The 20,835-nt window shown below is 29.2% G+C and overlaps 3 protein-coding genes across 3 annotated transcripts; 2 read left to right on the top strand and 1 right to left on the bottom strand.

Annotated features, from left to right (window-relative positions):
- The first annotated feature begins 742 nt into the window (after positions 1-742).
- On the top strand, positions 743-7,237 carry LOC111032969 (vacuolar protein sorting-associated protein 11 homolog). Its single transcript, XM_022313476.1, has 17 exons — positions 743-1,041; positions 1,198-1,266; positions 1,980-2,153; positions 2,222-2,581; positions 2,662-2,748; positions 2,820-2,977; positions 3,048-3,417; positions 3,485-3,631; positions 3,703-3,891; positions 3,959-4,066; positions 4,135-4,233; positions 4,306-4,532; positions 4,624-4,796; positions 5,474-5,675; positions 5,749-5,844; positions 5,975-6,062; positions 6,798-7,237. The coding sequence occupies exons 1-17, from the start codon at positions 1,027-1,029 to the stop codon at positions 7,149-7,151; spliced, it is 2,916 nt and encodes a 971-aa protein (XP_022169168.1). The 5' UTR covers positions 743-1,026; the 3' UTR covers positions 7,152-7,237.
- A 160-nt stretch (positions 7,238-7,397) lies between these two features.
- Positions 7,398-10,302, bottom strand: LOC111032973 (probable actin-related protein 2/3 complex subunit 2). Its single transcript, XM_022313482.1, has 6 exons — positions 10,054-10,302; positions 9,891-9,984; positions 9,538-9,824; positions 9,259-9,479; positions 8,872-9,076; positions 7,398-7,520 (listed from the first exon to the last, which is right to left on the bottom strand). The coding sequence occupies exons 1-6, from the start codon at positions 10,125-10,127 to the stop codon at positions 7,493-7,495; spliced, it is 909 nt and encodes a 302-aa protein (XP_022169174.1). The 5' UTR covers positions 10,128-10,302; the 3' UTR covers positions 7,398-7,492.
- A 227-nt stretch (positions 10,303-10,529) lies between these two features.
- Positions 10,530-14,841, top strand: LOC111032972 (DDB1- and CUL4-associated factor 13). The gene is made up of 8 exons (XM_022313481.1): positions 10,530-10,781; positions 11,594-11,976; positions 12,043-12,214; positions 12,279-12,426; positions 12,673-12,826; positions 12,899-13,045; positions 14,466-14,629; positions 14,709-14,841. The coding sequence occupies exons 1-8, from the start codon at positions 10,712-10,714 to the stop codon at positions 14,794-14,796; spliced, it is 1,326 nt and encodes a 441-aa protein (XP_022169173.1). The 5' UTR covers positions 10,530-10,711; the 3' UTR covers positions 14,797-14,841.
- The last annotated feature ends 5,994 nt before the right edge of the window (positions 14,842-20,835 follow it).

Raw genomic sequence — 20,835 nt, 5'->3', positions numbered from 1 at the left:
CGAAGTCGCGTCCCGTAGGATCCTTTGGTCGTCGTCCGCGTCTTTCGGAGGACTCTATGATCGTCTGTCGGGAACGGATCGGGACTTCGTAGTTGGTCACGCCCCGGTCCAACTGATGCTGTCCGCTGGTCAGCAGCAAGTGGATGTCATACCAGGACACCCTAAAACAGTTCGCGGCGAGCGTAAAGTCCGTGTTCGACGGTCATCGATTGTGAAAAAGTGCGCGTTTTTGGAGCGTTGCAACACCATATTTGATTTTCAAAAAATTTTTACCACCGACCAATCGCGTTCGTCCGATACGTAGGCACATTCGATAACAACAACAATACGCGAAAATGGGCGCCCGATTCACTGTCTGTGAAATCACGGACCGTGGACACCGAACTAATTACTCGCGGCGGAAGCCAATTCCGCGGTAAGATGTTCGAAAACAAAAACCAGACGCACCTGAAAAGCTCCGAAATCTACGGTTTATGATAACCGTCGACAGCCCGTCGTAACTTGTAGGGCAAGCGGCAAGCGCGTTCAAAGTGGGCTTTATTTCAAAAATTCAAAAGTCAACTTGGCTTGCGGTTAATGGTCACTGGTTAAGTGATTGTACGGTATTTCACCTCCACCCAGGTTGTGGTTGCACTACAATAGAAACCACGCTGATTGCAGCAGCTGCAGCAGCTGCCGACACCGCCCTACGACAACCATGATAAGTTATCAGATGTCAATTGATAACCAAATTCATATTGACGTTCAGTATTATAGTACCCATCGTCCACCAACCATAATATAAATATATATATAATTCATAATTGCGATGGGCGATACAAATGATTTTCATTCCACTTAATCGTTTTAGTTGAACTTTTAAGTTTTAACTTCTACCTTTTGTATTCTTTCTGACTTGTAGTTGCTCTAGTTGTTATGTTATGATTATTATAATATATTTTGATATTTGTATCAATCATATTAAGTCCTTCCAAGTCTAAATTTTCGTCTGATATTTTTCCTAATGCTCAAGTAAAAAAAATCATCATGTCTTTTTTAGAAGTGAGTTTAAATTTTTTTGTTTTGAATTTGATATCCATGGTGCTTTTTATTAAAATAAATAAACCAAAATACATTATCTGATCAGTGGTCAGGACTGCAATAATGCCATTCCAAAAAATGTATTCACCCCTTTTATTTTTTGTTATTATGTTCTAGTGGCGAAAATTCAATTTCTTCGACATCATTCACAATGCAGATTCAAAAAAAATATCCCAGACTATTGGCGTACGTAATTTTGTTAATGTCTTACTGTATTTCTCCATCAAATTTTATGAAAAAATAAAATCTTATAATTTTGAACTATAGTTTTTGCAGGGCTTTTAAATAATACTCTTTTTATTTTATTATGGCATTAAAATTATTTTTAAATTGTTAATAACAGCTGATACTGGAATTTGTTCACTCTTGAAGAAAGTATAATATTTGCATTTATCTCATAGATCATAGAATTCTATTATATCTATTATTAATCTAAACTCAGAATTCAATAATCTTAATAATTCATTGAAATGATTCTGTGGATAGCTCAATTTCTCAAAATGTGAATATCAAAATTTAGTTAGCTTTTTTTTTGTTTAAATGTCTTTACTACTATTCTAATGTTTTTCAAGAAGAATAAAACATATCTCAAAAATTATAAGAAAATAATGTATTAACTCATGTATGTTCTATTAGTGTCCATTTAAAATCTGTTTAGAGACTACCTAAAATTATTAAAATTGAATAAGTATTAAGCGAGGTATTAAGTGACAATAAAAGAAAGTACAATTTTTTGATTGATTAATTTAGGAACTTTCTTGTTCACCTCTAAATTTAAACATAATTAAATTTAAAATGTTGAAGTGCTGATAAATTCTATATTTAAAAGAATCTACAAATCTTTCCTTTTTAAAATTTCTAAAATTATGAATGTCTAATGCTTTGTTTCATTTATTTAGAGCTCTAAAATAACTTCAACAAGTAGTGGACATGGTCACTTGGTAACATGTGACGATGATGGTCTAGTGCATTTAATTACACGTACATTTCAAGTCACTTCATTTCGAGCCTATCAGTCTGTCGTTCTTCTTTCTACACAACTACAGTATAGTAGTTTTCTAGTTACAATTGGGGTAAGTATTTTTTATATGTTATAATATTATTTATATTATTTATTTTATACATAAACTTTTACATTTAGGAAGATGAACCCGATACTAATACCATTCTCAAAGTTTGGGATTTAGAACGAAGAGATCGTCAAAGCACTCCAATATGTATACGTTCTACAAAATTACCAAAATGTGAAAAACCTACTACATTATGTGCAACTGACAATCGTTTGTTGATGGCTGTTGGATTTGTAGATGGATGTATAGCTCTGTTTAAAGGAGATTTGTCTAGAGATCGGAATTCTAAGCCTAAGATGTTAAAAGAGTTGGGTCAAGGAATAACTGGAATGGCATTTAAATGTGTTAGCAAAGATCAATGGTACCTTTTTGTGTCTACTGCCTCATCTGTGCAACAATTTAATGTTACTTCCAAAGATTATTGTCCTATGGTATATTTATTAGTAATTATTACTCTTATTATATTTTATGTGACGTTGAGAGATTAACATTTTTAAATGCTTTGTTGTAGACTGTTTTAGATGCAGTTGGATGTGATTTCAAGTGTTCGGTGTTAGTGAATGGACCTGATAGTCATTTTATGATTGCAAAAGAAGATGTAAGTCTTTAAAAGATATACATTATAAAATCTTTGTATTCTAGGTTGCAGTTTTTTTATTTTTATTTTAGGCCATTTATTGTTACACGGTTGACAGTCGTGGACCTTGCTATGTTGTTGGAGGTCAAAAAATTATTCTTCAATGGTTTCGAAATTATTTAATTATAGTATCCAGAGAAAGAGGAAAACCCTTAAATGCTATTACTGTCTCTACTACAACAAAACATTCGTAAGATTTATTTAACAACTTCCCTTATTTATAGCTTTTGATTTACTGTTATTTTAAATTATTTTTTCAGTGATGAAATTGAGTCTATTTCAATAACTGTGTTAGATATTCAAAATAAGTTTATAATTTATACTACTACCATGCAAGACATTTTATCAGTTTTACCAGAGTGGGGATCATTGTATATTTTAACCTCCAAAGGATGTTTATCACAGTTGATAGAAAAAGATCTACAATCAAAATTGACTGTATTATTTAAGAAAAACTTGTACGATGTTGCAGTACGTATGGCCAAGTGTCAGCAATATGATTCTCAAGCTCTGATTGATATATTTCGTCAATATGGTGACCATTTGTATACCAAAGGGGATCACAGTGGTGCTGTAGAACAATATATAAAAACAATTGGAAAACTTGAACCATCTTATGTCATTAAAAAAGTAAATATTTTAATATGAAAACTATACAAAAATTTAAACTGAATATAAATGCACTTTATTTTTTTAGTTTTTGGATTCTCAATATATAGACAGCTTAACCACATATTTGCATGCTTTACATAAATCAGGCAATGCAACTAAAGACCATACAACATTGTTGTTCAACTGCTATTCAAAATTAAACAGTCTAGACAAACTTCAAGAATTTATTGTAGTAATTATAACACTTTTGAACAGTAAAAGTAAGATGTTAAATTTAATAACTTTAATTTGTGTTTGTTATAGATAAAAGACGAAAACATTGATTTTGATGTGGATGTGGCAATAAAAGTTTGTAGACAGTCATCACCTGAAAATGCACTTGCATTAGCTGAAAAACACAATCGACATTCGTTGTACATAAAAATACTTCTGGAAGATCGTCATGAATATACATCTGCTTTAGAATATATTGAAAAGCTTTCCATTGAACAGGTACCATATTGTTACTTTTATATTAAGTAACTACTGATGGCAATTAATATAATTCTTGATATTTCAGTCAGTGCAAACAATTAAACAATATAGTAATGTATTCATGGAGAATGTTCCTAAAGACACAGTCAGTTTTTTGAAGAAATTATGTTCCACCTGTTATACTACAACCAATGTAAATACTTTATTTATTCTAAGATAATAAGTTTGTATTAAATATAAATTGAATTATCATTTTTTAAGGTAGACCTGTCTGGAAATTTAGCTCACCCTGAAGATTTTATTTATTTGTTGCTTGATGACTCTGAATGTTTAGTGGATTTTTTGGAATATTTTGATAATGTAAGTTATTTAAAAAGTAATAACTAATATTTAATGGAAGTCAGGATGATTTAATTAATGTATTTATTTAAGTTTTTAGATAAATGGTCTACATCACTACTGAATACATACATCGAACATTGCTTGATTGTGTGGAAAAATGAAAACAATCAAGAGAAACGTAGCACAATTGAAAAGAAAATTGTTAATATTCTACAATCTACTGATATTAAGACATGTGACCATTATCAAGTGTTAATCTTGGCTACGTCTTTTGAATTTAAGCCAGCCATAGTCTACATTTTTGAACATAACAAACAGTTTAGTATAAAAACTCAAAAATATTTGATTTTTAATTTTAATTAATTTATAATATATTAACATTATAACCACTAAAATTTTTCTTTTCAGATACTCTAAGTTAATTCGCTATTACTTGACTCTATATGATTACAATGGTGCTATAGAATGTTGTAGGAGATATGGACATATAGAATCAAAATTATGGATATTATTGTTTAACACAGCAATGGTAGATGATATGTTTCCACCTTCTATGTTGGAAGAAATATTAAACGAAATTGGTATGTACTATATAGTGTTTATTTTATTAACCTGTAATTGTACTTGTAAACCAGTATTATTATTTTTTTAAATAATGATCAAGTATTTTCTAACAGCGTTTCCGATCTTATCAAGTTATTTTTAACTAAAATAATATGTGTTTAATGTTAAAATGAATGAATTTCATCATAATTTTTAAATATAATATTCCTCTAAGTCTTTATTATCTGAACATGATTTTATTTTAACTATCAAACATTTATTTCATATCATTGAAAATTTGAAAATATATACAATATACATATTATATTAAATTTAAATCTTGGTCAGAATATTGATTATAATCAATAGGTTATCTTTTGATATCTATTCCAAGTTAAATAAACTGTAGACAAAAAATAAACGAATATACCCATTTAGTGGATTTCTGTTGTATTTACACTTTTTAAACTTGAAAATTGTAATTGCTCACTGTATAGGTATAATGAATACAAATCAAACACAATATTGTACAAACAAATTTAATTTTGTGATTTGATAAATTTGTATTTTTATCCAGGATTTCTCATACATATAATAATTAGGTATCAGAGCTACTAACCTATTTCATAAATATTTCAATCAACTCAAATACATGTCAATCAATATGTTCTTTATAACATTGTAAATTATTAATAATAATTAACCGTTTTAATAGAAAGAAAATCTCTCCTGTCATCTCATTTTACTATTACATCATTGGCCAAATCTAAAACCATTAATATTGGTCATGTTCGTGCTTATCTAACAAGTTTGTTTGGTGCTGAAAAAAAAACCCTCGAAAAGGATAAAGAAATGGTTGATAAATATCAAAAAGATACAGAAACCCTGAAACAAACCATAGAAAAATTAAAAAATTGGTAAATACAAAATCATACTAATAATGACAATATAATATAATATTCAATTCAAAAACTAACATTTATTTTTCAGTGCGGTAGTCTTTCAAGGTTTGCGCTGTAGTGCTTGCAATAACCAATTAGAACTTCCCAGTGTACATTTTATGTGTCAACATTCATACCATCAACAGTTAGTGAACATTTCAATTTCTACATTTTTTATATTTTAATATTTCACTATCATGATATGACAGTCTTCAACTTAAATCAGTTTTTTTTTAAATTTATTATAATTGTTTGTTACATTTATTTTATTGTAGCTGTTTCCAAGCTTTTTCAGAAAGCGATGACGATTGTCCAGCTTGTACTCCTAACAATAAACAAATAATGGATATCATACGGGCTCAGGTAAATCTTGATTAAATACGGTTTTTGTCTTGTAACTTGGTAGGCCAAGTAATAAGGCTGTTGCTTATCTATCAATAATTATTGTTCTCAAACTAGTTTTTCTACTATCTATTTGGACTTACCCATCAGCCAACAACTGGTATAAAAATAAATTATCTGTCCAAAATTGTAGTATATGAAATAAATATTGACATTACTAACTGTTTTCAGTTTTCTCTATGCCAGGGGTCCCCAGTTAATATAAATTTTGAGGGACACTAAAAGACACATTAAAGAATTACGAAATTTTCGGGTATTGCCTTGATATTACCTATACTCTGTCCAGAGAGAGAACGTGCCGGTTTTGCGCATCCCTCTGCGTCATCAGTCCAATAAAACCGGTTCACCATGGTAGGGTGACACGTGGGGGGACCAGATTTGGTCAGTGCGCAGCACATTCCCTTGATGGACAGAGTATAGGTATTACCCAAGAAATTATATGCCAAATAAAAAAAAATATTTTAAATACAATCATAGTTAATCCCCTTTAAAATAAATGTCTTGCCTGGAGGCTGCCAATTGGGAATCCATCTCTAGGTCATTATAAGTTACATTCACATACAAAGGTCTTTAAAGTTCTATAGCAGGTTAAAATCTTGAGAACCATTATTATGTGCTGTGCAGCCAGCCAAGTTATCTGACATTGACTGTAGTAATACAAATGTTATTATGTATGTACAAATAATTTTTAATTAGGGGCAGGTAAAAGATTATAACGAAGCATTCCATAGTCAACTAGAACGAGCCACGGATAGTTTTTCACTAATATCTGAATACTTTGGACGATGTCTATTTGATGATCTATCTACAGTTGAAAACCAACAAGCTAAATCAAAACTGGTTTTATCTCCTGTCGTATTAACACCTAAACCTGTTGCTTCAGTGGTACAAACACCGCCTAGACTGAGTCCAATATTATCTGTACTAACTACACAGCAACAAAACACAAATCCATTTGATGAAGATGGCGATATGGAATACGATGATAATAAAAATCCTTTCAAAGATGAATATGATGAAAGTAAAAATCCTTTTGCAGATGACAGTTAATTGTTAATTAAAGTCTAATTAATAACAGCTTATAAATAAATAAATAATTTATTATTGTAATTTAAATTAATATAAATGCAATACTATTGTTCCAATTAAATAAATGATATATATAATATATATAATAATAATAATAAAATTTAAAAAAAAAAAATTAAAAGATGAATACACAACTTTATTTTTACTATTTATAAATTTAAAACAATGGTTAGTTATATTAGCTAACAATATTTATACATACTAGACTAAAAACCAATGTTGTTAACATTAATTTAAGATAAATTCAATATTTTCATTATTTATTATTAATTATACAATATTTGAAAAGGTAAAATATTTTTTCAGTCCTTTCGAATGAATGATCTGCCACTGAAACATTAACAATTACAAAGTCATTATATTTATATATTTTAATAATAAATTTAATTTACTTAAAAAAAACTATTTATTATAGCTAATATTATTATTCATTAAAGGATATAGTGGAATCTAAAATTACACATTTATTTTTGATGTGTGAAATTGTTTACCAGTTAATACATGCATACTGATTGGTGGCAATTGTTTCTGTACCAATACTAATTTACTAGGTACATAAATAACATACTTAATAAGTACATACATTAAAATGATCATTTACATTTTCAAGCATAGCATAATAGAATGGTACATCATATCAAAATAACAGGGGATTATATTTTCCACCCTCATTTCAATATATTACCAAACCTCTTTCTCTAAATTATTAAGGTTCCATATAATATATATTATTGTATTATTAATTTATAATATGTATAATTATACGGTGAAACTTCCATTTAAAGTCTTATTGGGAATAGAAAAAAATTGTAATATAGAGAAATTCATTAAATAGAAGTTATGAATGATTAAACAATGAAGGTCGTGGTACTCAAAAATAAATCATTGGACAGAAAATTTTGTTGAATGGAAGTTTCACTGTATATACAATAAAATACATCAATAAACTAGGCAATTTAATTGGTCAACTGGTCTCATAATAAGTAATAAAGTAAACTATAATTATATATTTTTTTTTTTTGAATAATTTATGTTATAATTTGTGTACATTCTCTTAAAATATTTTTCAACCATTAATTTTGGCGTATAACCAATAAATACCATTACTTTTAATTATAATTATTTATACTTGTTATTGTATATTCAGGTAATTTTTTTTTTTTTTTAAGGTTGTTTTAAAAATTTTTGATTGTTTAATTATTTATATTATCAAACGGCTAATTTATCTTTAATACTCTGTTCAAGTTAAGAAATGTAGTCGGCAGCCGACTTATGTGCAGGGGCATGGCAATATTGCACAGATAATTGTCTGGCTGAGGATGACAAACGAGTGTTGCCTGACTGAGGCCCAACAAAAACTGGTCCCCGCCAACTACATTTCTTAATTATGTGTTTCTATATTGTCGAATATACATTTTTTATAAGTGATGTTAAAATAAATGTTAACTTTGTTGTTTAACCATATCTACTTTGGTTGTATTATTTTTTATAAAAATAAATTTAACACCTTTTTATCACAAATTAATGATACAAAATTGGTTGTTTTGAAATGCCAATTTCAGATTTGTGAGAAAAGAAGCAAAGACAAACTTAATTTTAAGCACTAAACACATAATAATACAAAATTTAATTATAAAATATGTAAGAAATCAGTAAAAAATTATTATTAAATTTCACTTACCTAATAGTTTTCTTTTCGTTAGATTTTTTAGATTCTGGTCTAGCTCTATTGAGCACTTTAATGAAGTCAGTTGTTTTTGCTCGCATACAGGAATGTATATATGCTTTTGTGCACTTAATGTGGTAATGTAGATAGTCACGGAACATATGAATCAAATCAATAGTATTTTCACGAGCTGCACGATTAGTGTGTCTCGGGAACAACACTAAAATTATTAAAGGTAAATTAGTTATGCTTTATTTTAAAAAATGTGCTCTTTTGATTTACCATACTTAAATTAAATTAATTTCTAAAAAAAATGTTCATAGTCTTCCAATAGCACAATTATTTTCTATTATATATTATATTGTTTTTAGAAGGAAAATTCAAATGTTTATCACTTCTTACCAAATGTTATATATCCTACTTCATCACCAACACGAGCATTAGTATCTTGCAGTTCAAGTGGTGGTTCTTTGTGTGAAAACAATACTTGAGGTGAAGTTTGACTAGCTCGTCTGCCTTCTCTCAGTTCTTGCATAAAGACTTTACCTAAAACTATGTCATCACTATCCCTGAATACTGTACTGAATACAACAGTTACACGATCTGCTTTTGCTTCCACATACCTAGTACAAAAGAATTGTTAAATAAATATTTTAAATATAAAATCAATTTTCCACTCACATAGTCTCATCTTCTCGGTAATTAATCACAGCTCTTTTATGGCCTTCTTCACCTTTTTCTTGAAAGTCAAAATATTTTTCAAATACTGAAGCAAAACAATTACGTTTGAACTGACCAATTTTTTTCACTAATAATTCCCAATCATCAGGAATTTTTTCTAGGTCAACTAGCAAAGAAAAATTAAAACCCGATTCTGGTTCTGTGACATATGACCCATACACACGGTTTAATAATTCTGTTGCCCCATGTTGTTGTAGTTCGGCATAGAATTTCAAAGCTATGCTCACCTGTTACATTTTATATATTTACTTAACAAACCGATTTCTAATGAGAGTGCTAAACATCAAACTCACCCTAAGCTGATTTTTTTGGCCTTCTAAATTTGAAATGTGGAACAATACTCCCGCATAATCCGAAATGTATATATTTGTGTTTTCCGGCTTGTTTCTACAACGGAAATGCAATAAATTAATTATCAACAGTTGACATAACATATAGCTCAGAAGAGAGACATACCCTGCCAAAGCATTTTTTATTCTCACACTGATGGATTCTTCAACAACGCGGTTATTTGTTTCTAACAATATCATGATTTTACTGGCAAACAAACGATAATACAAAGACTAAATAGACATTTAACAGTAAATAATTGAATTGAGTAAAAAACTATATTGAAGTATACATGGGCGAAATTTTTTTTTTATATAATTTATGGATAAATTGTTAAATATGACGAATCTTCACGGATGTTTATCAAATGTTTTCATTTTAGATAACGCGGCCGGATCAGCAGTATGGCCGGTAGTAAAAAAATCAAATATTCCGTTTGAATAATTTGCGCGAGCTAACTTGTATTGGTTACCATGTACTCGCACGTGAATGATAACCATAGAGTAATTCATGATGATAACGCCCACAATCGTGGTTCCCACCACGACCAGACCCGCGGTCTTCCAATATTCCTATCACCGCCTCGCATCATCACTTATCAGATGTAATCAGAATAAGTCAACTGTTACACTCGTGTCTTGCACTTTTGCGTCTTAAAGCCGCGCTTCCAATTTTATTAAATTCATTTCTCGAGGCTCGTGGCTTATGCTATCCTGCTGATGACCGATTGGCAGTCATTATCTCAGTATTATCCGCCCCCGAGTGTTCACGAAGTTTTTCGATTATGAAAGTGAAGGTGTTGAGCCGGAATCCGGATGATTATTTGAGAGAGACGAAACGAGACATCCAGAAAGGTGAATTGAACATGTATAGTTTTGGGCCTATATCTGTATTTTTCCATTATGAATTGGTACATCTAAGTAAATATTGTTTTCAATTTAACATTATATAGAAACATCGAACAAATAATTTCCATTTTTTTCTAAGTAATTGGCAGAATAAACTGTATTTACAATTTACATATTATGTAAATGTGTTCAGACCTATACACAATAATAATTGATTTTTTGTTTCCAATTTATTATGATCGCGTATTTATAAAGCTCTTGGGAAAATTATTCCACCTAATAAATCATAAATATTTTGAACGGGTATGTGAACATCAATTATTATATTATCTAAATTGCAATCGTAGATACCTATGTATAAAATACAAATAATATAATAATATATAATTATAAAATAAATATAGTAGCCTATGTTATCATGAAATGTATTTTGGGTACCTAAATATTTTTCGATTACTAATTTTATTTATTTACCTACCTAAATGATAAATTCCACACTGAATAGAAAATTGCTTTATTTATTTTATTTTTTATTTTTACTAGATTTTTTAAATTAAAACTTCAATTAACTTTTATTACCAAAATACAAGATTAGCTTTCTTGTCTGTCTACTTGTCGTAGCTGTATGGAAAAATGTGCATAATTTTGCATTCACACTATGTAGAATCTAATATCCAACTTTAATTATTTGAAAATTAATCAGTATTTTTTCAACTTCAAACAAATACTGATTATGAATAGACACCAATAAATGATTGTCTATCCCTATTCCCTTTTATTAATTGATCTTATAACTAACATTTTTAATTATTTTTCAGTTCCTCGGAATTATGACCCAAATCTTCACCCTTTTCAATCATCACGTGAATATGTTCGTGCTCTTAACGCAGTGAAATTGGAACGAGTTTTTGCTAAGCCATTTATTGGTAACTTGGATGGGCATCGCGATGGTATCTTCTGTATGGCTAAACATCCTAAATCGTTATCAACATTAGCCAGTGGTTCTTATGATGGTGAAGTACGACTTTGGAATTTAACAAAAAAAAAATGTATTAGTAGTGTCAATGGCCATGACCGGTTTGTTCGTGGATTATGTTTCAACCCTGATGGCACAAGATTGTTCAGTGTCGGAGATGATTCTACCATTAAAGTTTGGAATACTGAAGAACTGGATACACCATCTCATACATTCATATCTCAAGTATGTACAGTTAATGTAGAATAAATTTCATTTATGACAATATTGTTTAAACTATGTTTATATTAGTCTGTTTTGTATGGCATCAGTTGTCAATGGTTAAATGATAAAGTATTTGCTACTTGCGGTGATGCAGTACAACTATGGGACATTACTCGAAGTCAACCAACATCAACACTAAAATGGGGCGTTGATAGTTTACATCATATAGCTTTTAATCAAATTGACACTAATGTTTTAGGTAGTATATTTTTATTTAATACATTAAAATAGTAACAATATAATTTTATAATAAACATTCATAGCATCATGTGCAAGTGACCGTAGTATAATTCTCTATGACACCAGAGAAGTGAAACCAATGCGAAAAATAATAATGAAACTCAAAACCAATCAATTAGCCTGGAATCCAATGGAAGCATATGTGTTTACTGCTGCCAATGAAGATTATAAGTAATTGCTGATTTTATAATACAGTCTATTTCACACGAAAATTACCAGTTTTTGCATATCACTAATGATGCGATTGGCATGTCGATAATTATGTGAACACTTGATCTCGCTAACACCAAGAAGTTGATGGTAGATGCTTAGCACTGGCGAAAATCAGTTAGTGTGCTGATAATTCTGTTGTGGAATAGACTTGGTACAGAATTTTACTTACCTAATTGTTGTTAATTAATTATTTTATACATTTAGTTGTTATTCTTATGATACACGGAAATTAGAATCTCCAATAAATGTCCATAAGGATCATGTGGCAGCTGTTACTTGTATAGATTATGCACCAACTGGTTTAGAATTTGTCACTGGAAGCTATGATAAAACTATAAGAATTTTTGAAAGCCATCAGGTATTTATTTTTTTTTTTTGATAGTTATCGTTCATTTTAAAATAACAATTTTTTATTTGTCAAAAAATTTAGGGACATTCGAGAGAAATCTACCATACTAAACGTATGCAACATTTGACCAGTGTAATTTGGTCATTAGACAACAAATTTGTTTTAAGTGCATCTGACGAAATGAATATTAGAATTTGGAAAGCAAATGCTTCAGAAAAATTAGGAACAGTAAGTGTCTATTTTTATAACTTAAAATAGATATTATATACAAATAACAATTTTCTTATGAGAAAACCAAAAGTTCTAAATAATTGCCAAATCTATTAGGCCAATGGAAGTAGGTCAAAGCGTCTCATGTAAATGTTTATTTTATTTATTTGTTTATTTAACGCCAATCGGCAATTCAAGAGATTTACAATAAAAGTTATGTACAGAAAAGATTATAGTAATAATAGTGATAAAGTAATCTTATAGAAAAAACAAGGTGAAACATAGTAATTTACAGTGCAATCAATTAAATATTTAGTACAAATAAAAACATAACATTATAATACAACTAAAAATTAATTAACTTAAGTAATATATACATTTAAAATATTAAAGTTATAAGTTATTGAGCAGACGAAGCATTCTGTGCAAAGGATGGTTATGAGAGTAGTTGAAACGGTGAGAAGGGACAAGGTAAAGAGAGTGTTTTCTAGTGTTATGTACAGGAACGCGTAAAGAAATAGAGGAAAGAAGGTCAGGGGCATCAACAGTGCCATTAAGATGAGAGGTGTAAAGGGATATTCAAGAAGGATCTAATGGATGAATAGTCATGGGGTGGGTGAACAATCTTGAGCAGAAAAGCAGCGTATGAGAGGAATCGGTTTTGAACTCGCTCTAGGCGTAATTGTTCTTTAGCCAAATATGGATGCCATACAACAATTCCATATACCAAAATAGAGCGGACAAGAGAGAAATAGAGGAAAGAAGACAAGTGGAGGACGTAAAAAGGCTAGTGTTGCGCTTTATGAAACCCAGGACTTTTAAGGCTCTACCAACTGTTATATTAATATGCCGTTCGAAAGAAAGAGATGGAGTTAGGTGAATACCAAGGTCTTTGACAGAAGAAACACGTTCGGGTAGGGAGCCATTGAGGGAATAAGGGAAGATTATATGTATACGCTTTCTGTGGAATGTCATACTATGGCACTTGCTGAGATTGAGCGTAAGGCCTATACGCTGAGTCCAGAGACAGAAGGAGTTGAGATCTGACTGAAGTTGACGGCAGTCGGAGATAGAAGTAACTTTAGAATAAATTTTAATGTCATCCGCAAATAGAAGGACTTTGGAGAATGAAAGGTAATTGTTAATTGGGTTAATAAAAATTATGAACAGAAGAGGACTAAGATGTCCTCCTTGAGGGACTCCATAAGGAGTTATAGACAAGTCAGAGGTAGCACCATGGATTTTCACAAATTGCATTCTTGGACTAAGATAAGATTGGAGCCATGATAGTAAAGGGTTCCCAATACCGAGTGATTCTAGTTCGGTGATAAAATGGCTATGGATAACCGAGTCAAAAGCTTTTATTTTGTTATGTTGATCTTTATAAAATAAATTAAATATAAATACGAAACAATTATTTACTAAAATATTGTTTTAGTTAAGACCACGTGAAAGAACAGCTTTAGAATATAATGCAACATTGAAAGAGAAGTTTGCTGCTCATCCACAAGTAAAAAGGATTGCTAGACATAGACAAGTACCCAAACATATCTATCATGAACGTAATCAACAATTGGAATCTAGGAAGAAACTTAAAAGAAAGTGAGTTGTCTTTATTTTAAATAAATAATAAATAAATGTATGTTGGTGTATACATAATTCTTTTTATGTATATTTTCAGGGAAGAAAATGTGCGCAAACATTCAAAGAAAAATAGTATTCCATTCGTCTCCGAAAAAAAGAAAAATGTTGTTTCGGAAGTTGTTTAAACTATTATTTTTCTTGTTTATTTTAAGGTTTTCATCAAATATAAATATTATTTTCAATAAAATATTACATCTTCAATAACAAAACCATTTCAAAATTGTTTGTAATATTACAGTGTGCTCGATTATCCACAGACTAGGGTGGCACTCAAACACCGATACACAAATACCGCAGTTAAACCACAAAATACAATATTATATCAAATAGCATTTTAAGACAATGTAGTACACATTGTATTTTTATTTAAACATTCTTTTAGATAATTCCTCGGAAGACCAGTAGACCATGGATAATCTGCAAAGAAAATAATTAAGAGTTTACTGTAAAATAATTTCACTATAATATGTTTATTAGATGATGCCACTTAAATGTTTAATATTTTGGTCTTATCATTTGTATAATATTATTGTGATAAAATAACTTATTTTAAAAATATGATTTACTCACAATTTTGGAGTATAAGTAGAGCTTGGATGTTCTAGGCTTTTTCTTTTCAATTGGTCAAATATGAAGATAGACCAGCTGAACATTTGCTTCATATTAAGTTGCAAGTTTGAAATACACATTTTGGATTCTGAGAGGAGCGATGAATGTATTGATTTTACAATAGTCTGTGTTTTTATATTTATTTATTTTTGTGTCTGTCATCACGGTTTCTTGCAGTAAAAGTGCTTCAATTTTCTTCACATCAACTTTCTGGTAGGAAAGTGAATCTGGTTGGTGCAATCGGGAGGTCAAAATTTAAAATTCCCCATTGTTTTCTTAAGCAACAGAAAAAATTAAGGAAAAACGGGAATTTTTACGCTAAACCATTTTTTGAAAAAATCAATTTTGGTTTTTAGTCCAACAAAAATGATCGTAGATACCTGACATTTTCACTAAATATTTGTGTAAGCATTTTCTATACACCATACAATTTTCAAAATATTTTGATTTGCGTTGAGTTATTTATAGGCATATTAATTTAATAGACAGTTCAATTAATTTAAAATTTGTTTTTTTTAACTCAAGTCGATTTTCGCTCTGTCAACAAATTTGAAAATGTAAAACAAGGTTCCTTGAGAGTTGCTGTTACTAAAAATTTTAAAAAAAAGTTGAGCGTAAATCCACAATAATTATATATTATGAGCGCTTAAACTTAGAATTTTGACAAAATTCGTAAAAATAACGAAAATTAGCAATATATATTAAACATTTAAAATTGAATACAAGATTCCTTACAAGTTTGTCTACATCTATCAAAAAAAAAAAATGTCTACCGGAAAGTCAAGTTAAAAGTAAATTTTTAAGAGCGTTTAAAGTTGAAATTTTTACAACACTCGATTTATCTTGTAGCGATTTTCTTATTTTGTTGTAATTAAAACACGAATTACTGTAGACACTTGAAATTTATACCAAATGTTTATTTCATGAATTCATATACTTGATACAATTTTCAAAATATTTTGACTAGTTTTAAGCTGTTGACGGACATTTTCAATTTTCATTTTTTTCTATAAATGTCAATAAAATTGTATTGATTGGGTCAAAAAGCATGAATATTCAATACAAGACTCTTGATAACTTGTTATAATAGCAGTTGAAAAATATTTAAAAAATACATAGGCACGTGCAAACATTTCTTTTTATAAGCATTTAAAGTTTGAAAGTTGACAATATTTATGAAATTGAAAATGATTTTGTCGTTAAAAATGTATAAAATTTTCAATTTTTATAGGTAAGGATAGAAAAATGTAAAACAAGGCTCTACTTAAGCAGGGTTTTTCCGTAAATGAAAAAAAAATCTAAAAAATGTATAAATAAAGTTATTTTTACGGATATTTTAAGTTCGAATTTGGATAATATTGTATACCAATACAAAGAATAACGTTTATCATTTTGTTTTAATTCGGTTCCAAAGCACCTCAATTTTACATTATTATATTTAATATTTTTCCAGCATCACTTATAATTTAAGAGTATTATTAATTGAACTTACCGACTACCATATTAATAATAAGTGATTGTAATAACAATATATAATACCCTAGACTGACATACAGTCTCCGCTCAGAATCGTTTTTCTTATACAATGATATGATATAAATGAATTCAAATTTAATACCATATCCATTACAGCCACCTCCTAGATACCAAATGTACAGCAGAGTGACTTATCAGCTTTCTTACCTTATAAATCAACAAAATTGATTTTCATGTAACGAGTTAATTTTTTTGTAGATAATTTTACACAGCATCATTGGGTGTAACTATCAAATTATACGCTATATCTGATTTTCTGTCAAAGTATTAGAATTTCCAATTAATTAATTTTTTTTTTTTATATTATTAAAATCAAAATTAAATTAAAGACGGTCTGTTAGCAATCAGCATATACCTAGCTTTAAACCTAGCTTAAGTAGGTACTGAGTATCTATATATTTGATGATATTATGGCTATTAAAGTTAAATTAATCTAGCTAAGCAGTAGGGTTAGTAAGAATTGTATTTTAAAATGATTATATAACAGCGTTAAAAATTAAAATATACTTAATTTGAAAATATCCTCAAGACCTCAAACAATGTTTTTAAATTACAATCCACCTTCCACATATCATCACGTACACTTCCTGACAATCCCCCTCGCCGCCTTAAAAGACGCTGGTGTCGTGAACTTCTATGATTCAATAAAAAATCAATAAATTATGTTTGATTTAAATCTGAAGGGTTCTATCATAGGATGGCCTCCCTTATCCTGTCATTATATTATATTGTTTGTTGTACATATTATCACATTTACTTATTGTGTTTTTGTTAATACAGATTGTAAATTGTCTAAAGTAAAAAATAAAATTACAATCCGCCTTGATATGTTTGAAGGAGGGTGTTACGTATAATCGGCGTCGAATGATGATGAAGTGGAGAAATGAATAACGCACGAGAGGAATAATTGGTTATTTAATTAACCATTAACCAATAGGTTAAATTACAATTGATTTATTTTACAGTCACGCTAATGACATGACTGTAGTCTATAATTACGAATTCGCATATAGCAATATGAAATACCAAAATGCCTGATACACACAGAGCCTGATATTCACAGCTTAACGAACAAATACAATAATCTATAAATCTATATAATATATGATATATCTTTCCCTGCTACCCCGCACTACCGTTATTATAGTAATCGACTAATGTAAAAAGTAAAAACGCCCTGTATGGCTGTATGTCGTACACTCAATTGTATAACGGCGTACGTAGGATTTTTTAAGGAGGGGTGTCATACTTCATAATAATATACACGAATTTACCTTTATTTTGTTTTTTTGCCCGTCACTAAAAAATCATTTACCACTGTGTTATGATAGAATAATCAATACAAATAAAATAAAATAAAACATTTACACATAGTATATATATATATATATATAGGTATATATTATGAATATATAATCACGGTTACAAAATACTTATTTATAAAATAAAGTTAGTACGACGGTTTTGTTTTGGCAATACTTTGATTACTTCCTCAACTTCAACATTAACTTCGCTGTGAATATTAAAAGCTGCTAAACCATTCAGTCTTAACTGACCAACAGAATTTCGAATATATGTAATTCACATACAGAGATATTTTCATTTAATAAGTGGCATAGTGTCTACATTTAGTTATACTGACAGTGCAGCTGCAACCGAGCTTAACTCACAAAAAAACAATTCTAAATTCTGGGTCTCATATCATGTAAATTTATATAAATTACATTTATTATTCATCAACTGAGCTATTTCTATCCCATCAACTGATTATTTTTATTTGATAAGTTAAACTAACATTATAACTAGACATTACTAGACGTACACACATTTCTGTTGTTTGAATTTACTCAAAAATAGTACATAATAAATAGGAACTGTTAAATTTTTATTTTAGACTGACTGACGTATATTGTAAGTCCAGGATAATATTATAGATTTGAGCATTGTTGAACACAAATATTATACCGGATTTTATTTTAATGAGCAATGTTCAATTGTTTTTATATTGTTTGATGTGTGCACTGTTACATGGTACATTAATACTTAAATTAACATAAGTAAGACAATATCCACATAATAATATAGATAATGGGCTCTTATTTACTATACTTCATAGTTGATTATATTGTGTCTATGTGTTTTATATATATATATATATATTAAATATTAACACATACCTGATACCTATCATAAAAATCTTTAATTTTTTAACAAGATATACCAGACATTGCTGTGTATTCGCATCGTGTTTGCTACTGACATGTCGAAGGTTACAATGTACTTAATTATCAAATTAATTAACAGAAAGTTGACAAACAAAGCTATTTTTTCTCAAAATTGTTTATTTTCATTTTCATTTAATAAGTTATACTAACGTTGACACCTCTATATTGATTGACCTACCTAACACACAATTCTGTTGTTTGATATAATAGGTAATTGAATTTCCATTTAATGTTTACTGTATTAAGTGATTCATTGATACGAAAATCAAATAGATATCAAATTCATAAATAAATATAGTTTAACAAATTAATTTTTTAATATATAGTTGTTATAGTAATTTGTTATACATAGTTTTATTTAATACAGCACGGTAAACTATCGTGGCATTTACTGTTACAAAGTATTCCCCCGTTCTAACAATGCTCTTGGTTTAGAATACGCGACGTCTGGCGACGATACTCTCGAGGGCTTATATTATATTATCTAGCAAACTATTGACAATCGGATTTTCTCATACGATAACATTACTAACGTCCAAACGTCTTGAATGCATATTGTGACCGGGCGATAACGTCAAATCTAATCGAAAATGTTATCGATCCTACACAATAATACAAAAATACCTTTTACATACATCGTGCTTCAAGTGTTAGTAAATGTCAACAATCGCCGGTGTATGGACGCGTTAAGACCATTTTGGCAACATTCACTTCGATTTTTGGTGACTGTCAACGTTCGCCTACTGCGGTCATCATACGCTTTAACACATATACCAGTACCTAGTAATAATCTTTTATTTTTTAACAAAATATACCTGAAAAGGCAGTGTTATCATATTAAATTAGTAAACTATTTATATTATGCATACATACATGTTTCTTCTTTTTTCAACACATAACATTATATTACTTTGAATTTTTGGTTTTATACTCGAGAGTCACAAGGTTATCCTATAGAATAACTACTCGGTCTCATCAATGGTTGCTGGTTGCTCATGTTTGTAGTTAGATATTCGATTGTAGAATAGAAGTGAAGTTCAACGTTTGTCAACGTCGTTCGAATCAGACTGTAGTTATAGCCACTGATACTAAACTACCAAAGTAATCACCCAATTACATGTCAATGTATATAAGGGCAAAAAAAGGAAGTAGGTCAGTCAATATTGTTAACTCATAATATAATAGTATATTGATGTTGTATACATTAAACACAATATAAAGGTAATAAATTAGTCAGTTAAGCTTACAAAATGTGAAATCAGAATTAATAAGTATCGTTAATTCGAGGCCTAGCCTAGAAGATAGGTTGTTTTGAATTTTAATTGTAGGAACCAGTGCAGCAATAATAAATATTGAAAAAAATCTTGAAAAAAAAAATTTAAGTTTTAAATTATGTTATGATGTTGAGTTAGCTAATGAGTTTGTGAACAGCTTGTAATAATAGTAATAACTAATAATAATATTTATCATCAAATAAAATATTAAACAAAAGGAAAAACAACAGAATGTTTAGATGATACACCCCCCCCCCCCATAAGCGTATATTGTGATGTTTGGAGTGAGTCAGTTTAAATTAAACAAATTATTACATTATGTATGATTTAAAAGGAAATCAAAATAAAATATACCTATGTATAAAAAGGTAAAAACCAATAAAAAATTTTTTTTTAAATATAATAATAACAATTTATAGGCTACATCAATAGGTACATATACTAGTATATTATAAAAGTCTAAATTCAAAGTGTACCTTAACAAACATTTTCTCATCATTTCAAATTCATATTAGATTTC

The sequence above is a fragment of the Myzus persicae genome, unplaced genomic scaffold (genome assembly GCF_001856785.1).
Source record: "Myzus persicae strain clone G006 unplaced genomic scaffold, MPER_G0061.0, whole genome shotgun sequence".
Taxonomy (NCBI): Eukaryota; Metazoa; Arthropoda; class Insecta; order Hemiptera; family Aphididae; genus Myzus; species Myzus persicae.
The sequence above is the reverse complement of the archived record's forward strand: the minus strand, read 5'-3'. Positions and strand labels throughout refer to the sequence as shown.